Source organism: Heloderma suspectum, chromosome 6 (genome assembly GCF_057233095.1).
Source record: "Heloderma suspectum isolate Gila_16-S chromosome 6, 16-S_ref, whole genome shotgun sequence".
NCBI classification, from domain to species: domain Eukaryota; kingdom Metazoa; phylum Chordata; class Lepidosauria; order Squamata; family Helodermatidae; genus Heloderma; species Heloderma suspectum.
Genome location: NC_139463.1, coordinates 4,209,510 through 4,236,239, shown reverse-complemented (window position 1 = coordinate 4,236,239; position 26,730 = coordinate 4,209,510). Strand labels below are relative to the sequence as shown.

General features: G+C 43.1%; 1 protein-coding gene across 7 annotated transcripts in view; it reads right to left on the bottom strand.

The window, feature by feature from the left end:
- The window catches only part of USP28 (ubiquitin specific peptidase 28), a 47,933-nt gene that overhangs the window by 18,754 nt on the left and 2,449 nt on the right, over positions 1-26,730 (bottom strand). For 2 of the 7 annotated variants that reach the window (XR_014783689.1, XM_084803465.1), the window contains exons 2-17: positions 23,168-23,245; positions 22,232-22,364; positions 20,751-20,868; positions 20,086-20,248; positions 19,289-19,375; positions 18,198-18,335; positions 17,297-17,370; positions 15,352-15,431; positions 13,394-13,513; positions 11,719-11,867; positions 9,829-9,956; positions 8,075-8,170; positions 6,977-7,150; positions 6,253-6,464; positions 4,232-4,302; positions 3,006-3,234 (exon numbers count right to left, since the gene is read on the bottom strand). Coding sequence is in view for 6 of the 7 variants with exons in the window: in XM_084803465.1 (XP_084659591.1) it covers positions 3,006-3,234; positions 4,232-4,302; positions 6,253-6,464; positions 6,977-7,150; positions 8,075-8,170; positions 9,829-9,956; positions 11,719-11,867; positions 13,394-13,513; positions 15,352-15,431; positions 17,297-17,370; positions 18,198-18,335; positions 19,289-19,375; positions 20,086-20,248; positions 20,751-20,868; positions 22,232-22,364; positions 23,168-23,245 (2,050 nt within the window). In the remaining variant the exon portion in view is untranslated. The remainder of the gene's footprint in view (positions 1-3,005; positions 3,235-4,231; positions 4,303-6,252; positions 6,465-6,976; positions 7,151-8,074; positions 8,171-9,828; positions 9,957-11,718; positions 11,868-13,393; positions 13,514-15,351; positions 15,432-17,296; positions 17,371-18,197; positions 18,336-19,288; positions 19,376-20,085; positions 20,249-20,750; positions 20,869-22,231; positions 22,365-23,167; positions 23,246-26,730) is intronic. The other 5 variants (XM_084803471.1, XM_084803468.1, XM_084803467.1 and 2 more) reach the window with 4 other exon arrangements.

The following is a 26,730-nucleotide window of genomic DNA, read 5'->3' as shown; positions in this document are numbered from 1 at the left end:
ATGACTCTTGCCTATGCAAAATGCAAATACTGCCTGTATGGGATGGGTGAGATTGTGAAAATAAACCCCTGTCAGTTTGCCGGGGAAGACCGGCTCCAGAATTAACCCGAGAGTCTCCATTTCTGATTTCCTGTGAACAAATCAGGAACTTCAGATCTAATATGGCTCCACAGTCTCCATACTTCTTCAGAACCATAAAGATCCTGGAGCACCTCATGGCATCAATGTCCAGGAGAAACTATATGGTCTCCAGTAATCTGCAGTGCTTTACTGGTTTAGGACTGCAGATCACCGAGGAGGAAATGACATCGTGGAACTTGTGAGAAACTATAGAATAACTGTGGCAAACCATTTCTAGAACCCACTGGTCTGCGGTGGCTTGCTCCCAATTGTGGGCAAGAGGTGGAGCCAGCCCCACTGCCTTGAGTTTGGCAGCACTGAATAATAGGGTTGGAAGGGGCCTATAAGACCATCGAGTCAAACCCCTGCTCAATGCAGGAATCACATGGACTTCTCTTACTTCCCCTCCATGGTTGGACTGGGCACACTCCATGGAACCCAAACTTGAAAGGCTATCAACCAGACCAGTAATGTTTCAACTGCTTGGGAGGCTGGTATGAAGCATGAAACATCTGGAACAAAAGGACGGAGTTTCTCTCTTTTGTTTACTGTCATTCTTCTTTGGATCCAATGGAAGAGTTTTCTTCTCCATCTTGATCAACACCACATTTCGGGATTTCCCCACCCCCCGCAAATTTACCTACTTAAAAAGGCTTGACAACCAAGTTAACTTTGGACTGGAGATCAAATTCCCACTGTCGAAGCCATAGATTATGACTGGCTACATTATGATGGGCTAGGGCCAGAAACCCTAGTCAAGTACTGCAGGCAATCCAAGGAAGAGTCCACCATAAATTCCACTGCCTAGGAAAGGTTATTAAACACCTCCCCAAGGTGTTCAGTCCCTGCTGGAACTTTGGGAAGCAGAGCTTGTGCCCACATTACTGATACTTGAGCTATAACAGCAGCAGCGGCCCTGAAGACCAGGGCAGATGCTTCATGTGAACAACAAAGAGCTACAATGCCCTTCTGATTGCCTGGATCGGACAACATTCTCTTCTCTCTCAGGTTACCACTGTCTTAGCCTTTATTTTTAAGTTCCCTTGGGAGGGAATGCTGTACAGTTGCTGTTTTTTTAATGGAAATTACGATCGATTATCAATTTAAGAGGGCTTTCCATCCATACTGCAAAATGTTCAAAAAGAACCATGGATATATGTCAGGAGTAAAAATCTGCAATGGGGTGGAGTTTGAATGGGCGAATCTCCCTCAGAAAACTCTCCCCCTTCCCTCCTGAAAGGGATCCCTCCTCTTCACCAGAAAAATAACCTTGATTTTTCCCTTTACTAAGGACAAACTGGCAGTTGTAGCATGAATCCTGGGGGGATTGGAAAGAATGGCCTTGTCACACTGTGCTGGCCCTGGGCTCCAGGCTACGACCAGATCTAATTTGGGCAGCTGAGATGGGAAAGAAGGTGATCAGCGTTTATGCAATTTAGAACTGTGGTGCTTAGCAGAATGCTGCTGCTTACACACTCTCTTGTTCTTCCTTGCAAAGAGAAGGAGGTGGAAAAGGAAGAGGTGGGAGAAAGTGAACTGGACTTATAGGGCTCCTCGCACATCCTCTGTTTAAGAGACTTGCAAGCCAACTGCTTTGCCAGCAATGCTGGTGTCTCCTTCACAGCAGACGTAACCACTTCAAAACCTTGGTTTGGGGCCAAGCCCCTTTTTCAAGAGTAAGGAGTGGGGAAAGCACTCCCTTGGGTTCTCTGCACTCACCACTGACTTAGACTCAATGGAAGGCAGTGATGCAGTGACCTCTGGTGGCCTAAAGTGCTCATCAGGAATGGCAGCTACATTCATAATAAGACTGGTTGCCCACATGGTAACTAAACCACCTTGTCTCCACTGAGAAACATGTCCTGCTATCAGATCACTTGTGGCATGAGCTTGAGAAAAATGGCCAAAAAACAAGCAGTTTGCAACCTTCCTCTCAGAGTAAGCAGCACTCACTACATTGGGTAGGACCATGGCACTAAGAGCAGTCCTTGTGTAGAAACTTCCTCAATAAATTCTGATGCCCCTTAAAGATAAAAAGAGGAAAAAATAAGGTCAGGATTTTTTGTGGCAATGTCTGAGCCAAGGATGTGAGGATAGGAGAGCAGACAGCACATAAAGGGTTGAGGAGAATCTCCTCAGTACCCTTGTACTCCCATGTAGAGAAGTGTAAGAAAAAAAGTGCAAGAAAAAAACCTCCAAACCCTTTTGTCCCTAATAAAGAAGTGATGGAGGGGAAAAAACAACATATTCCTACCAACAAATACACAGAACAGGTCTCACTCCTGAGAACACTGAAATAGGAACAACTGAAAACCCTGCACTTCAGCTGCATGGCAGAGCCAAAACAGAGACTGTTGTGTGTTCTCTTTCCAGCAGGACAAGCTGGTCATGCCTTCAACGGGAGAACGAATCAAACCATTCCTACCTGATTGACTCCATCGCTGATCAAGAATCATGAAGTTGGAAGGTACCGGAAGAAGTTACTCTGTCCAGCTCCCAATCAGAGGAGGGACAAGTTATTCAAGTCTTCACAGACCATCCTACATGTGGTAAAGTTCATGAAAGAGACTGGTGAATGAAGAGTTAGTAGCTGTAGAAAAGACATCTGCCTCCCAAAGGCAGTGTGGCAAGAAACACTCCTGATTGTTGGCTATTATGGTTAAGGTGGCCAATGGTACCTGGAAGCTCTTGGCCTCTATTGGCTTTTATGCTCAGATAGTTTAAGTTACTTTTTATGAGACTACATCTGTTCTTTCTGGAAGCCAAAGAACTGACTGAATCTACATTACACTATGTCACCCGAGATCAGCCATATGCCACAAGCAGAGCAGGTGCACTGCAGAGTGGAGTTCCAGAGCAAATAGTTCGAGATGATTCACACAAACCTGCAGCAAAGTGTGGTAGCTTTTTGTTTATGTACATTAGGCAGTAGGCACTGATATTCTTCAGGCCTCCAAAAGAGTCCTTTTCCACTTCTTCCCAGGATGACTCTGTCACAGAAATGTCATTGTATCTGAGCCAGCTCTTTCGAGGCTGGTTGTAGATGTAGGCCCAGTAATGGCCAGCATTGGCCTGGCCTTCGTGGATCAAGACAGCATGCAAGTGGTAAGGGACCTGTAAAATATGCACACATATATATGCAACAGGCATTCCAACTTATTTTTAGCAGGTGAAGTAACATGACCTCAGGACAGATTCAGCCAGACATTCCCAGCTGTTGTGCCTGTAAGAACTATCCATTCATACAATCACAGCTTGACACAGAGTTGCTTTTCCTCCTGAAGCAATACGGCTTGGATGTTGGCAAGCGGTGCTTCAGAGTTATTGTGGCAATGCTAACTTCAGGTCTCAAGCCCAAGTACCCAGAAAACACTTAACTTATTAGCACCAAAAACAAGCCAGTTGCAGGAAAAGCAAGAGCATAAAAAACTTGACAAATATGGCAGCAAAACCTCAGCCTTGTGAGAAGAGGAGCCAAGTGGCGGGCACTGTTCAGTCCTGAAGACTTGCAGCATTCAGTTCATTACATACTAGAAGGAAATGGCAGGAACCCCTCCAAGCAAGGCAGTTCTAGAGCTTTCAGCAGAGCAGAATGGTCTCAGCAGCGCATTTTGAGACAGAAGAGAAAACTGAAAACTGAACTCTGCCAGTTATATCTACAGCTCATTTCAACAAATACAGGAGTTGGTGCAAGGCAGAAAAATAGAAAAGCATCTAGGGCCTGTGTTTGAGAATACTTTATATTTTGGTTGATGAATCCCGTTCTAGAGCAAGGTAATCTCATTATTTGCAGGATAGTATATATAAACTGAAAATTTGATGTCTACATATGAGCCTTTTTTCTTTTCATTTTTTGTAAACTAGATATTTAGCTTGAGCCTAGTAGTCTAATTTGTCCTGAAGAACAGAACACAGATATCCTTGGCACAAAAAAGGGAAAAATGTTGGGTACAACAACTGCAATTATCACCCTCTCCCTTCCGGAACAGCAGGGTTTTGCTTTCAAGAAACTCTCAAATGAATTCAGTAGACAGTTCTCACTGCCTGCATACACTGGTGCCAGCACAAGGACAGAAAAATATAATCCCTGGTGAAAACTGAGATATCCTACCTGATGGAGCTGAGGCTCAGAGTACATCTGGTCAATGGACTGGGACAGCAGTGCAATAGAGTTCTTCAGATCTGTTAATCAAAATAATTCAGTTCTCTTATTTGCTGCTGCTCCTACTCTGCCCCTCCCCCCACATTTAAAGATGCTTCAACAAGTTCTCTACTGAACTACACTTTGAAGGCGCACACACCAGAAAGACACACATGGAGGCCATGCAGATGTGGCCTATTCTTTCCTCCAAACCTTTCTCCACCCCGCAACCTAGAAATGTAACAGCGCCAATATGAATATTTAGCTGTACTTGCAACGCCATGCATCAAGGCATGGGGGGGAAATCTTTTTCGGTGGAAGGCTGCATTCCCTCACGGGCAGACTGTCAGGCAACACGTGGCAGAAGTGAGCAGGGCCAAAGTGAGTGGTGGGCAGGACCAGAGCCAGAAATGACTGCCACCCCCTTTTCTCTTACTTTCCACCCAGCAGGCTACTGAAGGGACAGGTCACTCTTGCCAGAGGTCTGAACCAACTCATACAGAGAGCGTTTGAGGGCTGCATGAATTCAGGCTGAGGGACACAGCTTGCCCACCCGATTAAAGGACTTGGGAAAATGCCAAGACTGCTGAGCTTGCGATTCCATCATTTGACGTTTCCGAAGAAATGGATATCTGACACAAAGCAAGGTAGATGGCATGGGGCTAATTCCTAGAAACCTCACCTAAAAAAAAAAAAGTAGGCTTCCACCAGAGCAGTTAAGCCTAAAATCATATACTTAAAAGTATGAAACTTGGAACACTTCTACATTGACCCACACTAGATACTTTTTATAGAGATCTCAGTAAGCAAAGCTCTCCAGCAGGGAGGAGAGTGACATCTGTACTTGCATTTAAGTTTTGTGTTCACTCTAACCAGATAGATTAAGTGAAACAAGTGTCAGTGTTGAAGATAGAATATGGCAGGTGTGTATGTTGCCACAGGAATAACTGACATGAGGATGCTGTGAGGTGAAGGTTCCAAACCATACTCCAGGCTATGCATGCCAATGTAGGTCTAGGATCGTAGTCTATGGGTTAAAGAGCCTGCAGTTACCCTCCCAGCCTGCAGGGGTCACTGCTATCTTCACATTGCAGCCTTCAGCCTGGTAAGGGCCACCCACCCCAACTTTTCAACATCTTTCATTGTCAGCATCACTTCCTACCCTCCTCAACAGCCCATGGGCACTGTAAGACAATGTAGAGGTTGTGAGGACTGCTGCTTTGGGAATGGTTTAACAACCCAGGGATGGGGGATCCCTTGGTTGCTTAGCTCTGCCTGGCTGCAACAGGAGTGACTGGGTGCCAGTCTGCTCACTCACTCTTGCTTGTTCACAGCTATGCATGGTTTTATCAACCCATGGGTAGTGATGAAGTGCAAACCAGTTCAGAGTGATACAGGCTCCTTCTGTTCATAGCACATTCTGCCATACTACTCCTTGCTAAGTTGCCCAACTTGAAATGAAACAATCAAGTTGAACAACTCAATTCAGAATAAGCAGCTTTACACTAATGCTGATACTAGTTACTGCGTGTTCTCTTTCAAACTATTAACAGCCCTGCACATACACCCAGTGGCCAGGTTTGGACAGTGAAGGAAAAGAAGCTATGGTGGCTTTTTTTTCCCTCACCCCATGCACCTGGTCGCACACCGTGCCATTTCCCTAATTACCCTCACCGGCACGGGTTGCCATGTCATCTGAACCCGGTGAGGTGTGTGTGTCTGGAAGGGCCTTGCAAGCCACCTCACAACCCTATAAGCCATGGGTGCGGGGTGATTTGGCACCCACCCCCGCTGTGCACCTTGCCAGGTACAGACAACACAGCAACCCCGTCCGGTGAGTGTAATTAAGAAAATGGTGTGGTGTGACCGGCGCATGCAGGGCGTGGAAAAGAAGCCTCTGTGGCTTCATTTCCTCGCTGGTCGTGCAAACCTGGTCAATGTCTGACACTACCTCCAATTCTTAAGTTGAAGCTCATTAACTGGGCACCGACCTCTTATGTCTTGCTCAACCTCTTCTCTCCATCGTCGCAGGCAGGTCGTAACAAGATTCATTTCATCCTCAGTGATCACATGAGGAGCTGGATATTCTGGCATCTCCACAGGAAATCTGGATGGCTGAAGGGGTTCTTTCACTACTCCCTGGTGAGACGTAACCTCTGCTCTAGCCACATCTGCGACACTCTCTGTTTGCATTGCTATTATGCTATGAAACGGATGGAGATGGATAACTGATGCTACCAGAAAATGCAAACCAAGGTGGCACTGCTTTAACATGTACTTGAAAATGGTTAGCTAAAGTGTATTACTCTGCTGGTCTTTGGGCACAGGCCCCCAAAGCAGCACACAAAACTAACGTAATTTGAATTGTATTGTTTTCATTGTTTTATTGCTTTCAGTTTAGACATGGGGAAGACTTTGTGAGGGAGTGATTCCATCTGGCCTAGCACAGTTGGAACATTTGTTTGCTGGGTCTCCCATCTCCAGGTATTCTTTTTAGTTTAGACACAGCTATAGTGCAAAACTAACTACTGTTACCTTGGCATCAGTGTTCAATGAAGTGCTTCACTGGAAAGTTGGCAGACAAGGAAACAGATGGAAAAAAGTATGGAAATAGACTCTAAAGTTTTCTGGGAGGGAGGTAAGGCCATGAACAAGTTCTTAGAGAACTGGTGAAATGAGGCCTCATGACCTTCAAGTGAACAAACCAATTTTTACCTGCTCTGTATTGGAGGCATCTCTGAAGTTTGGCACTTGGCCTGGGGTTCTGTTGGTGCTGAGGCCTGAGCATGGAGTGCAACTGTCAACGGCCTGGTACTTGCAAATTCAAGAACAGACTGCAGCATGTCTGGCAAGGGGAAGCGGTCTGCCTCAGAACCATATCTCATGTATCTAAAAGTGACAAAAGAGAATTATTCTAGTCATATTCCACTTTTAGAGACACCAATCTTTCCAAATTTGGTTTAGTGAATACCCATACACTGAAGTATATACTTATACTCTTATACAAATGAGATAAAAACAGACAATTCTTTAATTTAATCAGCATTAGTGAACAATTGTGTTTTCCCTTAAGTCCTTAGCCCTTAAAAGGGAAGCACAGCCATTCCACCAGCCCTGCTGAAAGAATTCCACCTCTTCTTCCTTCCCCATTCTCTTTTCCTTGTGTGTCATGTCTTTTTAGATTGCAAGTCAGCAAACAAGGACTATCTTGGTTAATTGATCATATGCAGGCCATTGTGGGAGCCTTTTTGGCTGAGGAGGGGCACTTCAAATGAATAATATAATAATGTCCATTTCTGGTAGAACATTTTAGCATGTGGGAATTTAATTTCTTTTTAAGTAAGTTGCTAGCCAGGATGGCACGGTAAACACAGATAACTGTCATTTATAACCTCAAGCAAAGGGCCACAAGGAGGGAGACTCTCAGCTGTGAGCCCTTTAACAGCTAGACAACCAACTCACTCATGTCTGTGTCTGATGCTGAGTAACAGCATGCCTCCTTCAAGGAGTGTCTTTGGACTGTGCTAGCATACCAAGTGTTGATGGGGAAGGGACAGGGCAGAGGGTCTTCAGAGCAGGGTTTTTTGTTTTTTTTTTACCTCTGCGAGAGAGCAAACTATACAGATGTGGAGATTCCCACCATGCTTACACTTGGAGAACCCACATCCAGAGGCAGACAGGCCAGGCTAGTTGGGTCTTAATTCCTTCCATGTTGAGAAAGGGAGAAATGGATGCTAGTGCTCTAGGTCACACCATATAGTCTGTAGATGAAAATATGAAGTTTATATTTTTTTTGGGGGGGAGACCACTTACCTTTCCAATTTCTGCTGCAGAAGTGTTATCTGATCATTCAGTTTCTTGTTCTCCCTTCTCTTGGCTTGAATAACTTCTTTATTAACATACATGAACCTAAATAAGAAATGTCTTCTTGAGGCCTGAATCTTCTTTACTATTCATTCACAAGTACATGCCCTGCCTGGCTTATATGAACTGCCAGAGGGGGAGACTAGATAACTGGTTGGCAATTATAAATGCCTCCTTGACAGAAGGCAATGTTCCAGCTTCTCTAAAGGAGGCGGTGGTCAGACCTCGACTGAAAGAGCCTTCATTCGCTCTCGCCATCCTTGATAATTATCAGCCAGTCTCTAGCTTTCCCTGTTTTAGGTAATGTTTTCAAGTGGATGGTGGCATCACAACTCCAGGTTTTCTGGGATGAAACAGATTATCTGGATCCTTTTCAGTCTGGGTTCAGGCCTGGGACTGAAAGAGCCTTGGTGGATAACCCACCCCAAGAGCTAGACAGGACAGTGTGTCCTTGTTAGTTCTGCTGGACCTCTCAGCAGCATTCAATGCCATCCATCATGATATCTTTCTGGGACACTTAGTGGTATGGGACTTGGAGGCATTGTACGGAGTTGGTTCCAGTTCTATTTCATACAGTATACGCAAAAGGTAGTCTTGGGGGACTATTGTTTAGCCTTAGTCAAGGTACCCAGCTCTATCTGTCTCAGCTGATGCCAAGGAGGCTGTGGAAGTCCTGGTTGAAGTGGGTGTGGGTGAATAAGCTGAGGCTCAATCCAGACAAGACAGAGGTCCTGCTGGCAGTAGAAAGGCCAGCCTGGGATTGAGAGTACAACCTACTCTTGATGCACTTCCTGCTTTGAAGAATATACAGCACTGGGTGGGGGTGGGGGTGTGTCTTGGATCCAGCACTGCTCCTGGATGCTCAGGGGGCACCAGTGGCCAAGAGTGCCTTTGCCCAGCTTTTACTTCCTTTCCTGGGGAAGGCAGATCGGGCCACAGTGGCCTGTGCCTTTATCACCTTGCATTTAAGTTACAGTAACAAACTCTAAGTGGGCCTGCCCTTGAAAAATGTTCGGAAACTACAGCTACTGCAAAACGCAGCAGCCCGACTTTTGTCTAGCATGCATTTTATAGACCATGTAACACCAGTCTTCAGACAACTTCACTGGCTTTCTATTTGTTTCCAAGCCCAACTGAAGGTGCTCATTCTTAATGCCCTCAACAGCTTAAAGCCCTCAACAGCTTGGGGCCAGGCAATCTGAGAGACTGGCTCCTCCAACATGGTGCACCTGTCTCGTGCCTACATTCTTCATCTGAGGCCCTGCTATGTATCCCTCCTCCTGGTTTGGGGCGGGGGGGGGAGGGGCGGGGGGGGGAGGGGCAGGCAAGACCAGGCCTTCTTTGTAGCAGAGTCCCCTTTGCGCAAGTCCCTTCCCAGGGAGGTTATGCTGGCTCCCTTGTTACTGGCCTTTAAACGTTGAGTAAAAGCTAAATTGTTCTATCAAGCTTTTACTAATAAGGATGTTCTCTGATTTTAGAAGGTTCCCCTGTTTTGTTATGTATTTTATCAATTTTTAGGGGGTTTGGAATGGTTGTATTGTACTGCATTTATCATTTATTGCAAGTCACCTCAAGCACTCATTCGAGCGGAGAGGAGAATTGGAAATATTTTAAAATATGATCTCTGCATGCCGCTATTTCTCTAGCAGGCCTTGAAGTCTGAAGCATGGGGCTTTTGTATACAATATCACTCAGTATCTTACCTGTCCATATAAATTATCTGTGGGAACTCTAGCTTGTTGTGTATCTTCTCTGGCTGCCTGAGTGACTGATTGAACTCAAACCGGGAAAGCTCAAAGGTCAACACGGGAGGAAGCTTTGTAAACCAGCGCTGGAACACAAACATATAAAGTTTCCAAGACTGGAGGATACTAGATTAGAAACAGCCTTCTTTGTTTAACGATGCGGTACGCACACAAGCAGCATCCAATTACAGAAAACATTTAGAGCATCAGACCCCACACCTACTGGAGCTGCTCAGCATAGGAAGTCAAATACCCAGCAAAACAAAACAATTTTTCTAGACAGCATTGTTTTTGGTTATAGAATATTATCCAACACAAATTTCAGAATATTACCAACAACTAATTTCAGGTTAAGTCAGGCCTCCCATGAATCACTTGGTACGTACCTAAAAGGCTTAGAACGTTACTGTACAATAAAAGCCTTAGAACCATAAATAATCACTGCCACCTCTTCAGAAACTGTTTCAAGTAGACATTGATCAGAACAATTTTTCAACTGCTGCTCTAAAAGGCATGTTAGAAAAATCCTGCTAATGTTTCCAGCTTTTAATAGACTTTCGTCATCTACTGCCAGACAGGTCTTGCATGATAAAGACCATACCCATTCTCCTGGTGCTATTTGTAGTTAGCTGGACTGTGGTACTTAAATACTGCAGACGTTGCCACAACTTTTTACCTCACCATCAAAATGTGCCATATTTTTAGTAACAGCCAATGAAAGACTTTAGATCATTTAAATACATCCTTAGCCTTAAGAAAGCTGACAATTTACATGACAGAAGAGGAAGCAGAATACCTATTAACTAAACGGAGTAGTCAGGTTTTAAACATTACCCATCTAGGTTCCCAAAGCGGTGGTATAAGGCAGCATGTCTTTAGCAATTCAAATTCCCTAATGTAGGATTGTGAGCAGCTTTCTTTTTCTGGCCCAATGGCAGTTTTTGCTAGCACTTTAGACGTTTTCTGCAAATCTACAACAATCTTAGAATGAGATCTTGAATTAGAACACTTGTACAAGGCAGTCTTAGGAGGTCTAGGAATGTGGTATAATGAGAAATGCTCCCATTCTTTTTCTGCATAATGCTTTCATTATGCAAAGTGCTGTCTGAGCATCAGTACTGCACAGAAAGATCACCACAGCAGCAGAGGCACCTGATGAATCCAGTTTCCTCTCTCAGGCTCTCTGCCAGTGAGCACAATTTTCTCCTTCTTTTGTTAGTTGAAAAGCCCTTGCCATCTTCTTAAACAAAAGGGGCAAAGAGAAATAGCCTTTTCTGTCTTCTACTGCACTACTCCACTGTGCATTTATGAAGAGATACTTAATATAGTTTTAAGATGTCAAAGATAAGCAAGCATATAATTGGTTCATGGTTTAAATTAACAGGCAAAAACAGGAAAATCAATGGAGGAAGATTTTTTTTAGAAGAGTGAAAATGAAAGTGCAATGTACACTGACAGGGAAAAGACATTACAAAAGAGCATACCATAATGTTAAGAACTGTACTTTTGCCCTTCAAAAATATGGAGGCAGTGGTTCTTCCCTACTCAGGTACAGGTAGGCTTCAACAGAAAGAGACACTTTTATCACACTTACGCATCACAAGAAAACCTTTACAAGGTAAACTCCTGACACAGATTACATAGGACAACAGACATCAGTAATTTTACAACTCAAGCATGCTAGTTCTGCATTATCATATCAGCCACTAAATACTGTACAGGTACGTAACTAATTTCATCACACCTAAAACTCGTGCTTAAATGACATTTTACACTTTCCCATTTGTGATGGTTAAGACTGTTAATTCATAGGCAATGCAGAGCAAAGACAAATTGTGTATAACTAACCTCTTGCCCGTACTTCACTAACTGAATAGAAGGCGATGATTCAGTTTCCTTCTCTACCATGGCTCCTTCCAAACACTCATACAAGTTCTTATAGCCATTTACCTGCAGGGGATACTGGCCAAAGGTCTCCGTTTTGGAAAAGGGCTCACCTGAACATGGAGGGAGAAAATCAGAAGCCAACTTAAAAAAAAAAATCCCAAGCAGAAGAGCCCTTTACAGACATTTAGCTATTGCAACAAGTACCTGGTAGAGCTAATACAAACAAGGCTTTCTAATTCTCTCATGAATATCTTAAGACTATCTGGTTAAGTGCTCCTTTCTCATTCTTCCTAATTTGCCTGGAAGACAAGATTGGTCTGACATCACATGACTAGTCATTTGTTACTCATGAGCAAGTGAAGCTGCTTACCGAGCCAAAGTCCTGACCCTTCTAGCCCTGTACTGTCTATGCCAATTGACAGTAGCTCTCCAATGTTTTTCCCAGCTCTTGCTACCCAAGATCCTTTTTAATTGAAGTTGCAGAGGACTAAATCCAATACCATTTTCCATGCAACAAATATGCTCTACCGCTGAGCTGTGGCCCTATTCCTATGTTTTACTGACATCCACAGTATCTTATTTAATTTTATTTATACCCCAACTTTCTACAAGAAAATGGCACTCCAGTGGCTAACTGTAAAAGCTAACCCTTAAATAAATGCATAAGTAAAAGAAAATACATTAAAACACAATTAAAAACAATAAAGATTAAGAACAGCACCCAACTCAACAGACCAGTTGACATGCCAAAGGCCTACTTGAATAAAAATGTAAAAATGTAAGACAGAGCCATCCTACCCTCCCTCAGCAAGGAGTCCCAAAGCCTTCGAGCAGCCACCAACAAGGCCCTCTCTCGCATCCCCACCAAATGCCCCTTTCCCCAGTGATCTTAAAACTCAGACAGGCTTGTATGAGAAAAGGCGGTCTTTCAGGTAGAATGTTTCCAAGCCATATAGGGCTTTATAGGTCATAGCCGGCACGTGGAATTGTGCCCAGAAACAGACTGGAAGCCTTTGATGCTGTTGTAACAGAAGGATCACATGCTCACTGTAACTGACTCCAATCAACAGTCTAGAATTCTAGATCAGCTGAACATCCCCAGGCAGTTTTCAAAAACTGCGCCACACAGGGCATGTGTAGTCTAAACGGGTTGTAACCAAGGCATAAGTGACTTTGAAGATTTGGGAAGGAAACTCAAGAACTTTGGGGCCCAGATAGTTTTCTCATCCATCCTTCCAGTAGCTAGAGGAGGAAGAGCAAGGGAAATAAAAATACTCCAGGGGAATGACTGGCTACGAAGGTGGTGCTGACGGGAGAGATTTGGATTCTGGGACCACAGGCTATACTTCCTGGAAGATGGACTGATGGCAAGGGATGGGTTGCACCTCACAAGGGCTGGGAAGAATGTGTTTGGCCACAGCATGAATAACTTCATCAGGAGGACTTTAAACTGAATCCTACAGGGGAAGGAAAAAGGAAAGGTTCCTCCTGTGCAAGCACCAGGTCATTACTGACCCCTAGAGGGACGCCACTTACGCTGGCGTTTTCATGGCAAACTGTAGCGGGGTGGTTTGCCATTGCCTTCCCCAGTCGTGACTACCTTTCCCCCAGCAGGCTGGGTACTCATTTTACCGACCTTGGAAGGATGAGTCGGCTACCCGAGACCCGGCTTCCGCTGGGATCGAACTCAGGTCTTGGGGAGAGTTTTGGTTGCAATACTTCCGCCTACCACTCTGCGCCACACGAGGCTCTAATCCTACAGGGGAGGGAGATGTAAAGTTGGGGGCAACAATGGACAAGGGCTCATGCACCACAACGGAGAGAACAGCTCTAATAGCGCCCAATAATAGTCTTCAAAAACATGTAGGAAGAAAGCCAGAATATAAAGCACAAGGTCTTCAATGTCTTTATACTAGTGCCCAGAGTATGGGCAACAAACAAAATAAACTTGAACTCTTAATACAGGAGGAAAATTATGACTTGATAGGTGTAACTGAGACTTGGTGGGATGACTCCCATGACTGGAATACAGCAATTGAAGGATATAACTTGTTCAAAAAGAACAGAAGGAACAGAAAGGGAGGTGGAATTGCACTATACGTGGAAAATACATATCTCTGCACAGAAATATAGGAGGATGAGCTTGGTAGCCCCATCGAGAGCATATGGGTTAAAATAAATGGAGCAAAGAATAAAAGGAATATAGCGGCAGGAGTCTACTATCAGCCACCCAATCAAGGAGAAGATGAGGATGGAACTTATGAAAAGCAAACTGCCAATGTTTCAAGGAAGCATGATGCAGTAGTAATGGGGGACTTCAATTTCCCTGATATTTGTTGGGAGACAAATTCTGCAAAACATGGCCCCTCCAGGAAATTCCTGACTTGTGTTGCTGATAACTTCGTCCTACAGAAAATGGAGGAAGGAACTATAGGATCGGCTATCCTTGACTTGATCCTAACCAACAGAGATGACTTAGTGGATAAAGCAGCAGTTACAGGAACTCTGGGGGAAAGTGACCATGTTATGCTTGAGTTTTTGTTTCTAAAGGAAGCAAAAGCCGAGTGTAGCCAAACCTGTACCCTGGATTTCAGGAAAGCCAATTTTAATAAACTCAGAACAATGATCAGTAAGGTTCGATGGCATGCGACTCTAATGAGAAAGGGCGTTTAAGATGGGTGGGAGTTGTTTTTTTTAAAAAAGGAAACTCTAAAGGCACAATTACAAACAATTCCAACAAGAATAAAAGGGTACGAAACATACACTATGGTGGGACATGGGAGTGGGCTTTCTTTGCTGTGGCACCCGTGTTGTGGAATGCCCTCCCCTTGAAGGCCCGATTGACGCAGACATTGGTCTCGTTTCAGCGCCAAGTAAAAACATGGCTTTTTTACCAAAGCCTTTGAGGGCTAAATGCATTCCCTAGCACATTGTTTTAACAGTTTTAGATTTTAACTGGTATTAGCTTATTTAATAGTTTAATATGTTTCTAGGTGTTTACATTATTTATTGTTTTATACTGTTTAAATTTATTTTATCTGTACGCCGCCCTGAGATCTGAATGATATACGGCAGGATAGAAATGTTTAAATAAATAAATAAGATGAACGTATCATGTTAAGTACCAATGTTCCTTTTTCCTGCAGTGGCGGAGGATATCTCTATATGGGATGTCTAACAGCAGTGCCCAAACTGGGAGGGTACGTTGCTGCTAGTCCTGATAATTAAACTGTAACCAAGTATCTCAGCTACTGGAGACAACATAGGAAGGGTGTTTTCCATTCAAGCTGCTTCACGTCATGGTGCATGTTAACTCTGTGGATTGCAGAGATTAAGTCTGCTTAAGAGACACTATGGAGTTGGCTGAAGGCTCACCATGACCATTGATGGTGAGCCTTCAGCCAACATGAAGGCTGTGTGCACACACGCACACAGAGCGGTAAGCTTGTTTCCTACATAAGTTAAGCACTTTCAGACCCCCTGATTTCAGTGAGAAAGCTAGTGCTCAGTGTTGGTTAAATTGGGCCACAATGATTTGATACAGTTGCAACAAAAATCAAACAGAGGTTTGATTAACATGCTCTTCCAGCTTACCTTCATGAATACCTTCAGTCTGAAAAGTCCCATAAAAGAGTTGAATCATTGGGTTCTCAGATCTATTCTGGGAGTTACCACTTCAGGAAAGAGAAATGACAGTAAGCTTAGCTCACTGGACACAGGAATACAGCAATAAAAAATAATCATAACATTAAGGCTGTTAACCATCCTCAGGTGCTTAAACTAGAAGCGACACTGACTTGCATGAAGGACAGGATATGTGGTCTTAAAATATTCAGTTCAGCTTATTATAAAGACATAATTTAGGCCTAGTTTTCAATGAGGTAGTAAACCTGTGCTAGGGCTTAACATGATGGAATCCTCTACACAAAAGATTCCATGCCAACACGGAACTAGCATGTCAGCAAGAAGGCGAGCCTAGTACTCTTCTCCCTGACATACTGGTTTTCTATAGCAGGAGTGGGCAGACTTCAGTCTTGCTAGATCTACTCTTTCTTCTTCTTTTAAACTAGAACCCTAGTTTCCACCAGGTGCAAAATAATGCCTGCAGGGACAAAGAATGTACAGTAATAATTAAGGCAATTAAGTTGTCTCTGAGCACATGCTTTCCCCAGGGATTTGTTTTAGTACCAAAACGGAGTTTGTAATCCTTTCACACAAGTCCAGTCCTAGTTCTTACTGTTTTATATAAATGTTTTAGCAAATTATGATGTATTTCAATTGTATTTTAATGGATATGACGTATTTTAATGCTTTTAATTGTCTTGTAAACCGCTTAGAGTTATTTAAAAATATGGACAGTGGTATATAAATCTATTAAATAATTAGTTTTCTCCTCAGCTTTCTCCATTTCTGGCAGCACACACAATGGTAATGGATGACGGGAGTTGTAGTCAAACATCCGGAAGGCCGTGCATTCCTTATCCCTGATTTAGATCCTCAAATTTTGCTTCAGATAGTCACATCTAGCCACACTGGGTGTACACACAGTGATGCTTCGCATCTTTTTAACAGCTAGTTTGGTTTTTAAGCCAGCCATGTTGGAGCTCCTAGTATCATGGGCCCTCAGTAAGCCAGCTGAACAGGGAAGGGTTAATATGGCCACATTACTTGATTATGAAGATGCCCCATTAGCCTCAAACATGTATCAAAACGGGAACTAGAGCTTTTTATTTCATTCAAGATCTCATGCAAACCCCCAAAGATCATGCTTTGGCACATGAAGGGAAATACCACTATAATTTCCCATCGGTAGTACATGCCCTGGTCTCCTCTTGTTTAGACTACTGTAATGTGCTCTACATGGGGTTACCCTTGAAGACGGTTCGGAAGCTGCAGCTGGTACAGAATGCAGCGGCTCGCCTGATTAAAGGCAGCCGTCGGCGAGATCACATCACTCCAGTGCTGAAGGAGTTGCACTGGTTACCAGTTGTTTTCCGCGCCAAATTCAAGGTGTTGGTTTTGACCCTTAAAACCCTATATGGTTCCGGCCCAGCCTATCTTAAGGAGCGCCTCCAGCAGCACCAGACAGGCCGCTTAACAAGATCAGCCTCGGATGGCCTTCTCTCTGTCCCATCAGCCAGGACAGCTAGACTGGTGGGGACGAGGGAGAGGGCCTTTTCTGTGGTGGCCCCCACTCTGTGGAACTCCCTCCCTAGGGAACTCCATCATGCCCCCTCCTTAATGAGCTTCCGTCGTTCATTAAAAACATGGTTGTTCAGGCAGGCATTTGGGGTGGGTCAGGGTATTTTAGAAAATGTTTTTATTGTAGAATTTTATTGTTTTAAACTTTTATTGTATGCTGTACATCGCCCAGAGTGGCTGGGTGACCAGCCAGATTGTCGATTAATAAATGTAATAATAAAATAAAATAATAATCTCACAATGCGAAATGTTACTCTGCCGAATGGAAAGAAACAGCTATTCAGTTTCTGGTCATTTACCAAGATAATTGTTAAAACAAAAGTTTCTCTAGACTCACTTAACATTCAGAGCCAGTTTGAAAGCATCCTCCAGCCAATCCAGAAGTTTGTGGGTAAACTCACTCACATCTTGCTAGAAGAGAGCCAGAGATTGGAGAGTCAAACACCACAATTAGTGTAAGATTTTAATCCTACCAGTTTTACCTGCTGCATGCAACTGAATCATTACGGTTTTGCCGTTTGATTTTTGTAACATTTTTATTATTGTGAGCAGCTGAGAATATTTGTGTTAAAGGACAGCACAGAAATTGAGCACACACATAAAACAAGAGGGGAAGAGCAAGATCTGTGCACCCCAAGAGCTATACAGGAGCCGCTTTGTTCTTCTAGCAGCAGAGGCTACCTAAATATGTATGAAGTTCTCTTCAAGCAGAAGCAGAGAACTTCCTCAGAATCACCATAAGATCCCATACAGTGAAGAAAAACAACCACCAACACCAAGAAGAGTTTTTGTCCATTCAAATGGGCTGCTCTTTCTAAGAAGTGTGCTGATTTCCAATGCACAGCATCTATGAGGCCTCATGAGACATGGCGGCAGGCCTGTGTGCAGAATAGGTCTGCCTCCAAATAAAAGGAAAAGTAGCAGTGGGGAGAGAGACAAATGAAAGCCTCCTGCCCCAAACCATTTGAAACTTTTCTTCCTGATAAGGCTCAGAGTCTGGAAGCAACCCCTGCTAGGAAAAAAATGGAGTGGCAGGGAGTTTCAGATGGCAAAATGCAGGCAGGGAGAGGGTTCAGCTACCCCTGTTGTGCTTTAAATCCCCACCCCCCACCCCAGTTTATAGAAAATTGGTACAACCCATTGGATCCAGCTGCCATCTCATCTGAAGTAGGAAAGACACTGGGCAACACTGAGCTGTACAACGACACAGAACTAAGAAGATGCATTAGTTGCCTTACCTGCTGCTCCTCAGGAGATTTGAATGCATCTCGGATAAGTTCCAGAGCTGCAGTAGGATCTACAAATTTGCGGAATGTTCCCAGCATTAAAGCAAAGAGACCCCGGAGTTCCTGCATGAATGTGATTTTCCTCTTTTCCTGTATGGGCATGAACACAATGAATTGCAGAGAAATGACAACCTGAGCAGCTTCATTATAACAAGCATCAACAAAGCACATATTACGACAAGACAGTTAATTTATGAACTCAGCTGCAGACAGAGCTGATGTCACGTTTCCAGGAGGATCTCCATGATGCTTATTTCAGGGATCAGATTCATAGAGCAAGCTCACCTGACCCTCAGAGTTCAAAGCCCCCAAGCTTCATCTCCAAACTGCAAGCTTCACTGAAGGACATGATCACGGAACCAATCACTGGCTGTGCAGCCAAGAAGGGAAAAGAGCATGTAGCATTTTCTCTGGACTCACCATACACTCCAGAGAGTCAGCAATAGCAAGAACAGAGAAAGATCTTAACATCACATGCCCCCATCATCTCATGGCCATCCTGTCACTGGGAGATGAGTGGATTACTTTTTGTCAGTTATGTTTAGTTATGAGCTATCTTGGGGTTCCTATGATCAGAAGACAGGGCATAAGCTCTTAAAAGGAATACAATGCCAACTCAGGAAGCAGTAGGAACCTACTATATGGAAAGACTTAAGTGCTCATTGGTATTCATGGCTATATTCAAGGAGACTGAGGAATCTGCAAGCTTTCCAAAGAAGCAGTTAAAAGTTGGAGAGCTTCCTAATGTATGACACTGAAAAAAGTATATGGCCATTAATACATACTTTTATATTTGATTAAAATTATGATCTAGATATTGAAGATGATGCAAGTCCAGCAAGGAAGTGCCAAACCAGTCTCCCCAAACTGTATTTGCAACTAAGGTCTCTGGAGAAATACAGAGCCAACTTCAACCCATGTACTTTTTGCAGATTCATCAACATGTCATCAAAATCCAGCCAGGTGTATTCCAGTTTCAGAAGATGACACAACAGCAAGGTACAGGAAGATAAGCACCCTGTCATTGTTCAGAGTGGACTTACACTTTGGCTGCAACAGTTTTCTAGTACACTTTCTGGAAGCGAGTAGCTGAAAACTAGCCGTCGGAATTCTGGGAGCTGGAAGAAAGACTGACAAAAGGCCATAAATTAAATCACTGCCACATCTGACCACAGCAAGACTGTACTCCAATCTCAATTCAGCATACAACACCCTTTGTAGATCATGGCATTGTCAAAAGTTATTTCCTACACAGAAGCGTTTTCTGCATAAGAGATGTGAAAACTGTGTAGACCAATTGCTACTTTGAAGTGCACCTTAATCACATCAAAGGAGATGCAAGCACATGCCTAACTCTGCCACTGTCAGACTAAAAAGCACTCCCACCCTATTAGACCCCATAATAGATCCTTTCAAATGCTTATATTCTTCCATGAGAGGAGCTGACCCCTCCCACAAACACATACTAAACAGCATGTAGCCCAAACATTGTGAGTCCCTGTTAGGATGACATCTCTTCTCACAGAAGGGAATAGGATGGTACTAAAGCCTCAGACAGAATTCCAAGTTCTGGCACTTATTGATGTTCCACATATGCATGACACCTAGAATCCAAACACAACTGGAAGACTTTAAGTGGAAGCCATAGTAGTGCTTACACTTCTTGTACACACCACACCAAACCACAGATGTTAACAAAAGAGCATGTCAACACAAGAGAAGATTATGTCCAACCACAACCATTGTCAAATTAGCAGAACATGTCAGCTACCCTAAAAAGTACTGGTTAACTATTGCAGCCCTAGTAGATGTCTCAGAAGCATTAGCAGCCCCATCTTACCTGTATGACTGCACTGAACCAGCAAGTATTTCCAATGTTTTTCAGCCCTACTGGCCAATCACCTGCTCTCCTCCAGTCATTCTGAGCAGCGGTGTCTCCCAAAGCTTCATATCGTTTCCTTTTGGAGCAAATTTTGTTTTCAGACATGCTTGGTTCATAGGCTCTGGCAGGGAACGCAATGCAACAAGTTACCACCCAGGAACTGTGCTGCAAGAAGGGATTAGTCTACATCCACAGTAAGCTTTATGTGTTCATGGCTAGGTGCTACAGAACACAAGTGCAGCAAGTGCCTCTGAAAGTGGTAGGTACCTTTACCTACCCCAGCCAAAACACTTCAATACTCAAAGAGAGAGGCCAACTACACCAAGAGCAGAGATCGCCGTGTATACCTTTCGTGGGTAGCAAGTGCATGTGTTGGCTTAACTCCTGACTGTATGTTATCTGGGCTTACGTGGTCTGTGGCAGAGTGAACAGGGTTGTCTGATAAAGGACCAGACTGTGAGAGATGTATAAGAGGAAAACACTTGGCTGACCCAAGCACAACCTAGGTAAACAGCAACAATGCAGACAATTCTTCCACAGCATGAATAAAACTGCTTTATAACTGAGAAGGTTTCACAGACCATCAGAGAGCTGACATCCACAAAGCAAAGAACACAGCATACACATTCACTGTTGTTTTAGGATCCTTCTCCATGACTTGAATTCTTGGAAAATCCTGAACTCCAGAAGGAATGACGTCCTCCACATCAGTGTTATTGCCTTTTGTTACATCAATTGGACCTGGAAACCAAGGTGGCCATCAATATCTAGGTAAAGTATTCTTTGCAATGCCACCCCTCCCCACAATCATAGCATTTTGCTGACTCACAAGAGGGAGCTTAAAATACTCCACAGACATTTCTAACCTGCCTTCCTTTCTAACAGCACTGGCAAAGACAATAGGCTCTTGCATGTTGTAAGCATGTAATGCACTCTATGCAAGGCTGCCCTTGTGCCTGGTTCAGAAGCTGCAGCTAGAACAGAACGCAGAAGCCAGGGTGCTCACTGGGACACCCAGCTAAGGTCACATAACACCTGTGCTAGAAGAACTGCACTGGCTGCCTATGAGCTACAGAGACATGTTCAAGGTTATAATGTTGACATGCAAAGCCCTAAACAACTTGGGACCAGGATATCTAGCAGAACACCTTACCCATATATACCCAGTAGATCTTTAAGATCTTCAGAGGAGGCCTACAACCGTCATCACATAATACCTTGAAGGCAGGTCTTCTCAGTGGTGGCACCCACCCTTTGCAAAACCCTCCCCTGTGCAATTCAGGAGGCAGAAAATATGGTATGTTCTGAATGCCTCCTGAAAATGTGCTTGTTCACCCAGGCTTTCTCTGGCTTGTAATTAATTGCTGTTAATCATATGCTGTTCCATGTATTGTTTTGTATTGTTACTGTAACTGGAATTGTTTTAGTACTGTATTTAAATGTGAGGGATATCGTTACTGCAGTTGAAATTGTTTTTTATGGTGTATTTAAATGTAACTGTTGTTATTTATATGTGAACCACTTGAAGCTTTTATTATGTTAAGCGGTATATAAGTACTACTAAAAAAATAAAACAAACAAATTTACCTCTCATACCCAGAGGCTTCTTGTGCACCATGGAACATAAATATGCATGATAAACTCCTGACAGAAAAAGGGTTTTCAAATTTGCTCCAATGTTGAGGATCCACTGTAACGTTCTGGGCATCTGTGGGAAGCAGTGTTTGACTGGAGGCCCATGTGAATTCTGGATCGGGGCCTTGAGTACAGCCAGTGAAATAACTGGCTTTCAACCAGGCACATGTAAGGTCACTTTCCATTTAACAGAACTATTCTGCTCTTATCTATATAAGCATACAACTACAAATTATTTGCTTCAGTTGATCTCACCACCACGTTTTGTCCCTTCATACAATCATGATAAGAATGAAACAAAGTTATAAATACTGCTCATTTTGCCCAACAGTTAATGGGTGCCTACTTGTCTCTGCATAGCTCCACCAAGCATCTCAGCAAAGTTTTCACAACCTGCATCTAACCTTCCCTCAGAAAGTACAACCAACAGTGACAAGAACATTGCAGGTGAAGGCAAAAAGTCACTTACTGGTTGCCTGCTCTTCGCTAACAACGCCTCCTTCATAGTCAGACGAAGCTGTTGCTGCAGAACCTTGCCCCAGATCTTCAGCATGGCCCTCAGTGAGGAAGCCAACAGCTTGAAATAGGTTCCCATCAGCAGCCTAGCAACAAAGGACAAGACAGTATTAGCAATGCAGAACACTGGATGGGATTAGATATTCCAAGCCACAACACATCAGCTGCTTACGCAGGGCAGGAGTGAGACTAATTAAGGCTTAAATAAATTTAGACATGTCCTGCCCTAGCCACAAAGATGGGTAAAAGCGTTATAGGACAACAAAAGAAATATTTAAAACAGGAATAACATTTTCTTAAATGTTATTTAAGAAAATAACATAATAAATAAATCCTGTATTTAAAACAGGAATAACATTTTCTTAAATGCTACTAAATAGTCCATTCATATCTCTGGCCAGAAGAGGCTGAGGCACTGGTTACAAAAGTCTCCGTAAGAAAAAAATAAAGCCCTCTTGACATGTCTGTGTTATTCTAACTTGTAGCAAGGACAGTATGCTCAAGAAGGTGCTTTTTAAGGCCAGGAGAGACAGCTCGGAGAGCTGTCATAAGGCTGCTGTTTTTCCTGGCTTGGAACAACCCCTCTGGGTAAACATGACTGCCTGTCTTGGCTTTAGAGGGCCAAACAAGCAGTGCTGGGAGCACAGCTAGAAGACAGGTGGCAGTGGGGAAGTGGGGTGGAGGGGAGAGGGAGAGTTAGGATACAGCAGTGAAAGAGGAGGCACAGATAATGTGCATGGTGAGTAGGTCTGCCATCTGAGAGCCATTCAAGCTCCAATTTAAACACCTGCATGTTACACTTAATCTCCAACTAGCCCACCCCATGCCATGAGAGTGGCAGTCATTTCTAAGCATGCTAATGATGAATGTGTCAACAAAGAAGACTAACCTTCAGGGCTGCATTGAGGAACTCAGGATCCTGAATGCCGGTGACTTCTCTCAGCTGGTTTATGAGCACATTACAGTTCTACATCAAAACAGGACGGAGAAAATATGTAAAAATAAAAAAGGAACAGCAGCATACCCATACCAATGCAAGGCCTATACTGATGTAGACACATGGGCCCAGTTTACACATAATGACAACCCATGGGCTGTCGCGCATGAGTGGGAGAGAGTGGGCACACTGCCTCCCACACACCTGCCATTTCTGCTTGTACTGAACAACCCACAATTGGCTCCTTCACAGGTTGCTGAGCGTGACATCTGAACCCGGACCAATGCAGTTAACCCATTGTTGTTGAGCTAACCACTGGGTTTTTCAGCCCCTAAACAGCCCATCGGTCTGGGTTCGGATGTCACACTCAACATCCTATGAAGAGGTGATTGTAGGTTATTAATTAAAAGTGAAAGTGTTTGCCCCATGGGCTGTTGTTACGTGCGAACTGGTCAATACAAAAGTAGGGCACATCCTTCTGAGTAACAGTCCCCATTAGAGATGTGAAGGCCCAGAAAAAAGCCTGGAAAAATCAGAACAAAACCAATTTTTCCAAGGGCCATTTCTGTCCCCCCCTCCCCATTGGAAAAACTGAACAGCTTTGGATTATGAAATATTTTCTTTTAGAATTTAAGACAAAGGACTTATTTATTGTTACCCAGCCTTTACATCCCGCAAAATGATTTTTTAAAAAACTATGTAATAAGAACACTTTTATAGAAAGACTAGAGATGCAAAGTGTCTGGAAATAATGAAGCCATGGGGAAAAACTTTTTTTTAATCCTTTCTGTAAGATTCCCAGCATAGTTATTTCTTTCACTGCTTATTAAAATTATTGATCTAAAGTATATTTCACTGATAGACATTTATGCTCAGTTTCCCACCATGCGAGCAGAGTCACCATTGTGCATTCTCAACAGTTTGGGTTTTGTTCTATAGAGTCCTGTGTTTGATACTGTAGAAGTCATTTAATGTAGTTCTAATCTATTCAGACAATACTTACAAATTTACTAACTGAGTTTACTTTAAAAAGTTTTAAAACATAATTTTATGAGCAAACTAAGTTATACATAAAATAATTTTAGGAACAGAAAGCCTTCTTTATGTTCTTAAAGAAGCATTCCGCAACTTGGTGCTCTCTGGACATTTTGGGCTACAGTGCCCAGCATTCTTGACCACTGGCCATGTTGCCTGAGGCTGATGGGAACTGAAGTCCAAAATATCTGGAGGGCACCAGGTTGGGGTTGGCTGTCTTAAACCAAGAGTGACTTTAGACCTGTAAAGAGTGCTAAAAAAAATAAGTATTGCTTATTTTTCAATTTTTCTTCCGAAGTTTTCCCATTGGCCTCAAAATTTCCAGAAATTTTACATCACTAGTCCCCTTTCAAACGCACAAGCACATCTCCCCCAAAAGGGGGAATCATTAACAGTGAATTCATATGAGAAACTTATAGCTCTTCTACTCTTTTCCCATTCTTCTTAGAGTTGAATTCCTTCATGCTATGGTAGGCAGAGGGCATCCTGGGGAGAAGCATCAAGGGCTCTGCTACCAGTTCTATATGTATGTTTATGTTACGTGGTCCCACATCAAAATTAATAATTCTGTCCAACTCAGAAGCTTGTGTACTCCCAACACCAGTAGGCATTAATAAAATAAAATGCAATCTGCCTGATGCTGTGCCTCAATATAAGCTACTTCCTTATTAAAAAGGAATGTGTGCCCTTTAAAAGAGGAATGATATCCAGGTCTGCAAAATCAGTCCAAATGCTCTTTTACTGCAGTGAAGGGGCAAGGGCAGGGGGCTAGTGGTCCATATATTTATTTCACCAAAAAGCAGCAGCAGATGCTGTCAGACATATAAGGAGCCCAAGGAATTTGCAGGGGTTTGGCGAGGAGCTATTTTAGGCTGGCTACACATGCCATTTAGGTTTGTCATTTCTAATTTACAACAAGGTGCCAGAGATACACAGCACACCAGACTCACACCAAACTGCCCTGTGATCAGCTGGTTAGTGGAGTTTGTAGTGTCTAGTTTTCTGACTACTTTACAGGTTCCATGAAGTAGGTAAGTAGATTAGGGAGTAATGACACAGTTGTATTTAGACCATAATGCACCAAATAAAAGGTTTACATTCCATGCACCTGTTTCTATTCAAGTCATGCAAAAAAGAAAAGTCAGCAACCAGGTCTCATTAATTCCCCAGGTCTTAAGATGACAGCCAGTCAATTCTTTTAAGAAATGTTTAAAGGACACAAATTCACACAGAAACACCAGCCCCACAGGGTGCAGATCAGATAGCTGGTTCAGAAAAGACTGGCAAACATTTATAAAGCATGGATACTCAAGCAGCCTATGTTTAACAGTAACTAGTTACCGGTAAGTATGAATCTCATGCCCAAGACCCCAGAAAAAAAAAGTGTGGCTTCAAAAGCATATCATAGCTGTAAGTGTTCTAAGCTCAGAGACTCTGAAAATCTTAAGCCCACCCCAGGCATAATGCAGCAGGGGCAAGTATGATCTGACCAACTCAGTCCTGTTACAACCTGTACACATCAAAGGGTGTTCATCGAGTCACCTATTCAATGCTCTTGGGGACTAGAAACCAACTCTTAACAAAAGATGGAGGAGCCTTGATAGTGAGTGGCAGATGAAATGCTCCTATTTCCATGCGGATATAAACTGGAATTAGAAATCTAGGAGGAACGCAAAGCCTTACAACAATCAAGTCTTACACTTTCCCAATTTGATACCAACTAGCACCTTTCCACATGTTTTAGTCATTTTAAAAAAATTAAAGGACAATCACAGGGGTCTAATATGCCAGGGGTAAAGTGCTACTAGGTTTAGCATTGGGTGGTACCCTGCAAGTCATTTCTGTAATTTTGGGAACACCATCATTCCGCAGAAATGCTGCAGGTCTGCCAAAGAGTTGTCTGTGCCTTAGGAAAATATGTGATCTCATCATGAATGACAGATAATTAAAATTAGTACTGGGGCATGGTTAATAGTCACTGAAACAAACTACTAAGAAAGGCATTTCACTACCCAGATACTTTCCCTAGCGCACCCACCACTGGTTGGTCACAACATATTATTTGTCAAACTACACACTCCACAGCTGGCCACAGTAAATAATGAAAACTAGAGGTCTATGTTTAACACAGAGAGGGACTGACCCTAAGGCTTCATTAGTTGATAAAAACCTATAAATACATCTCTCCTTCTAAAGAAAACCTAAATCCATCAAAAAAAGTTTTAAAAACCTTTAAAGTAATGAATGCATATGCAGAAACAGCATGACTTGGAAACATCTGACAGTATGAATATTAAAAACAAGCAGAAAAGATGTCTTATATCCAGTTCTGGAGAGCCTTGTTGGGGTGGGAATTTCACAAAATGGGCTGCCTCATCTAAAAAAGATCCTGCTCCTCACCTGTATAGTTTTCTGATCTTGATAAAATTAAAGAAGAAACTGACAGTTTTAGCAGGAGGAAAGATAATATGGGAAGACGT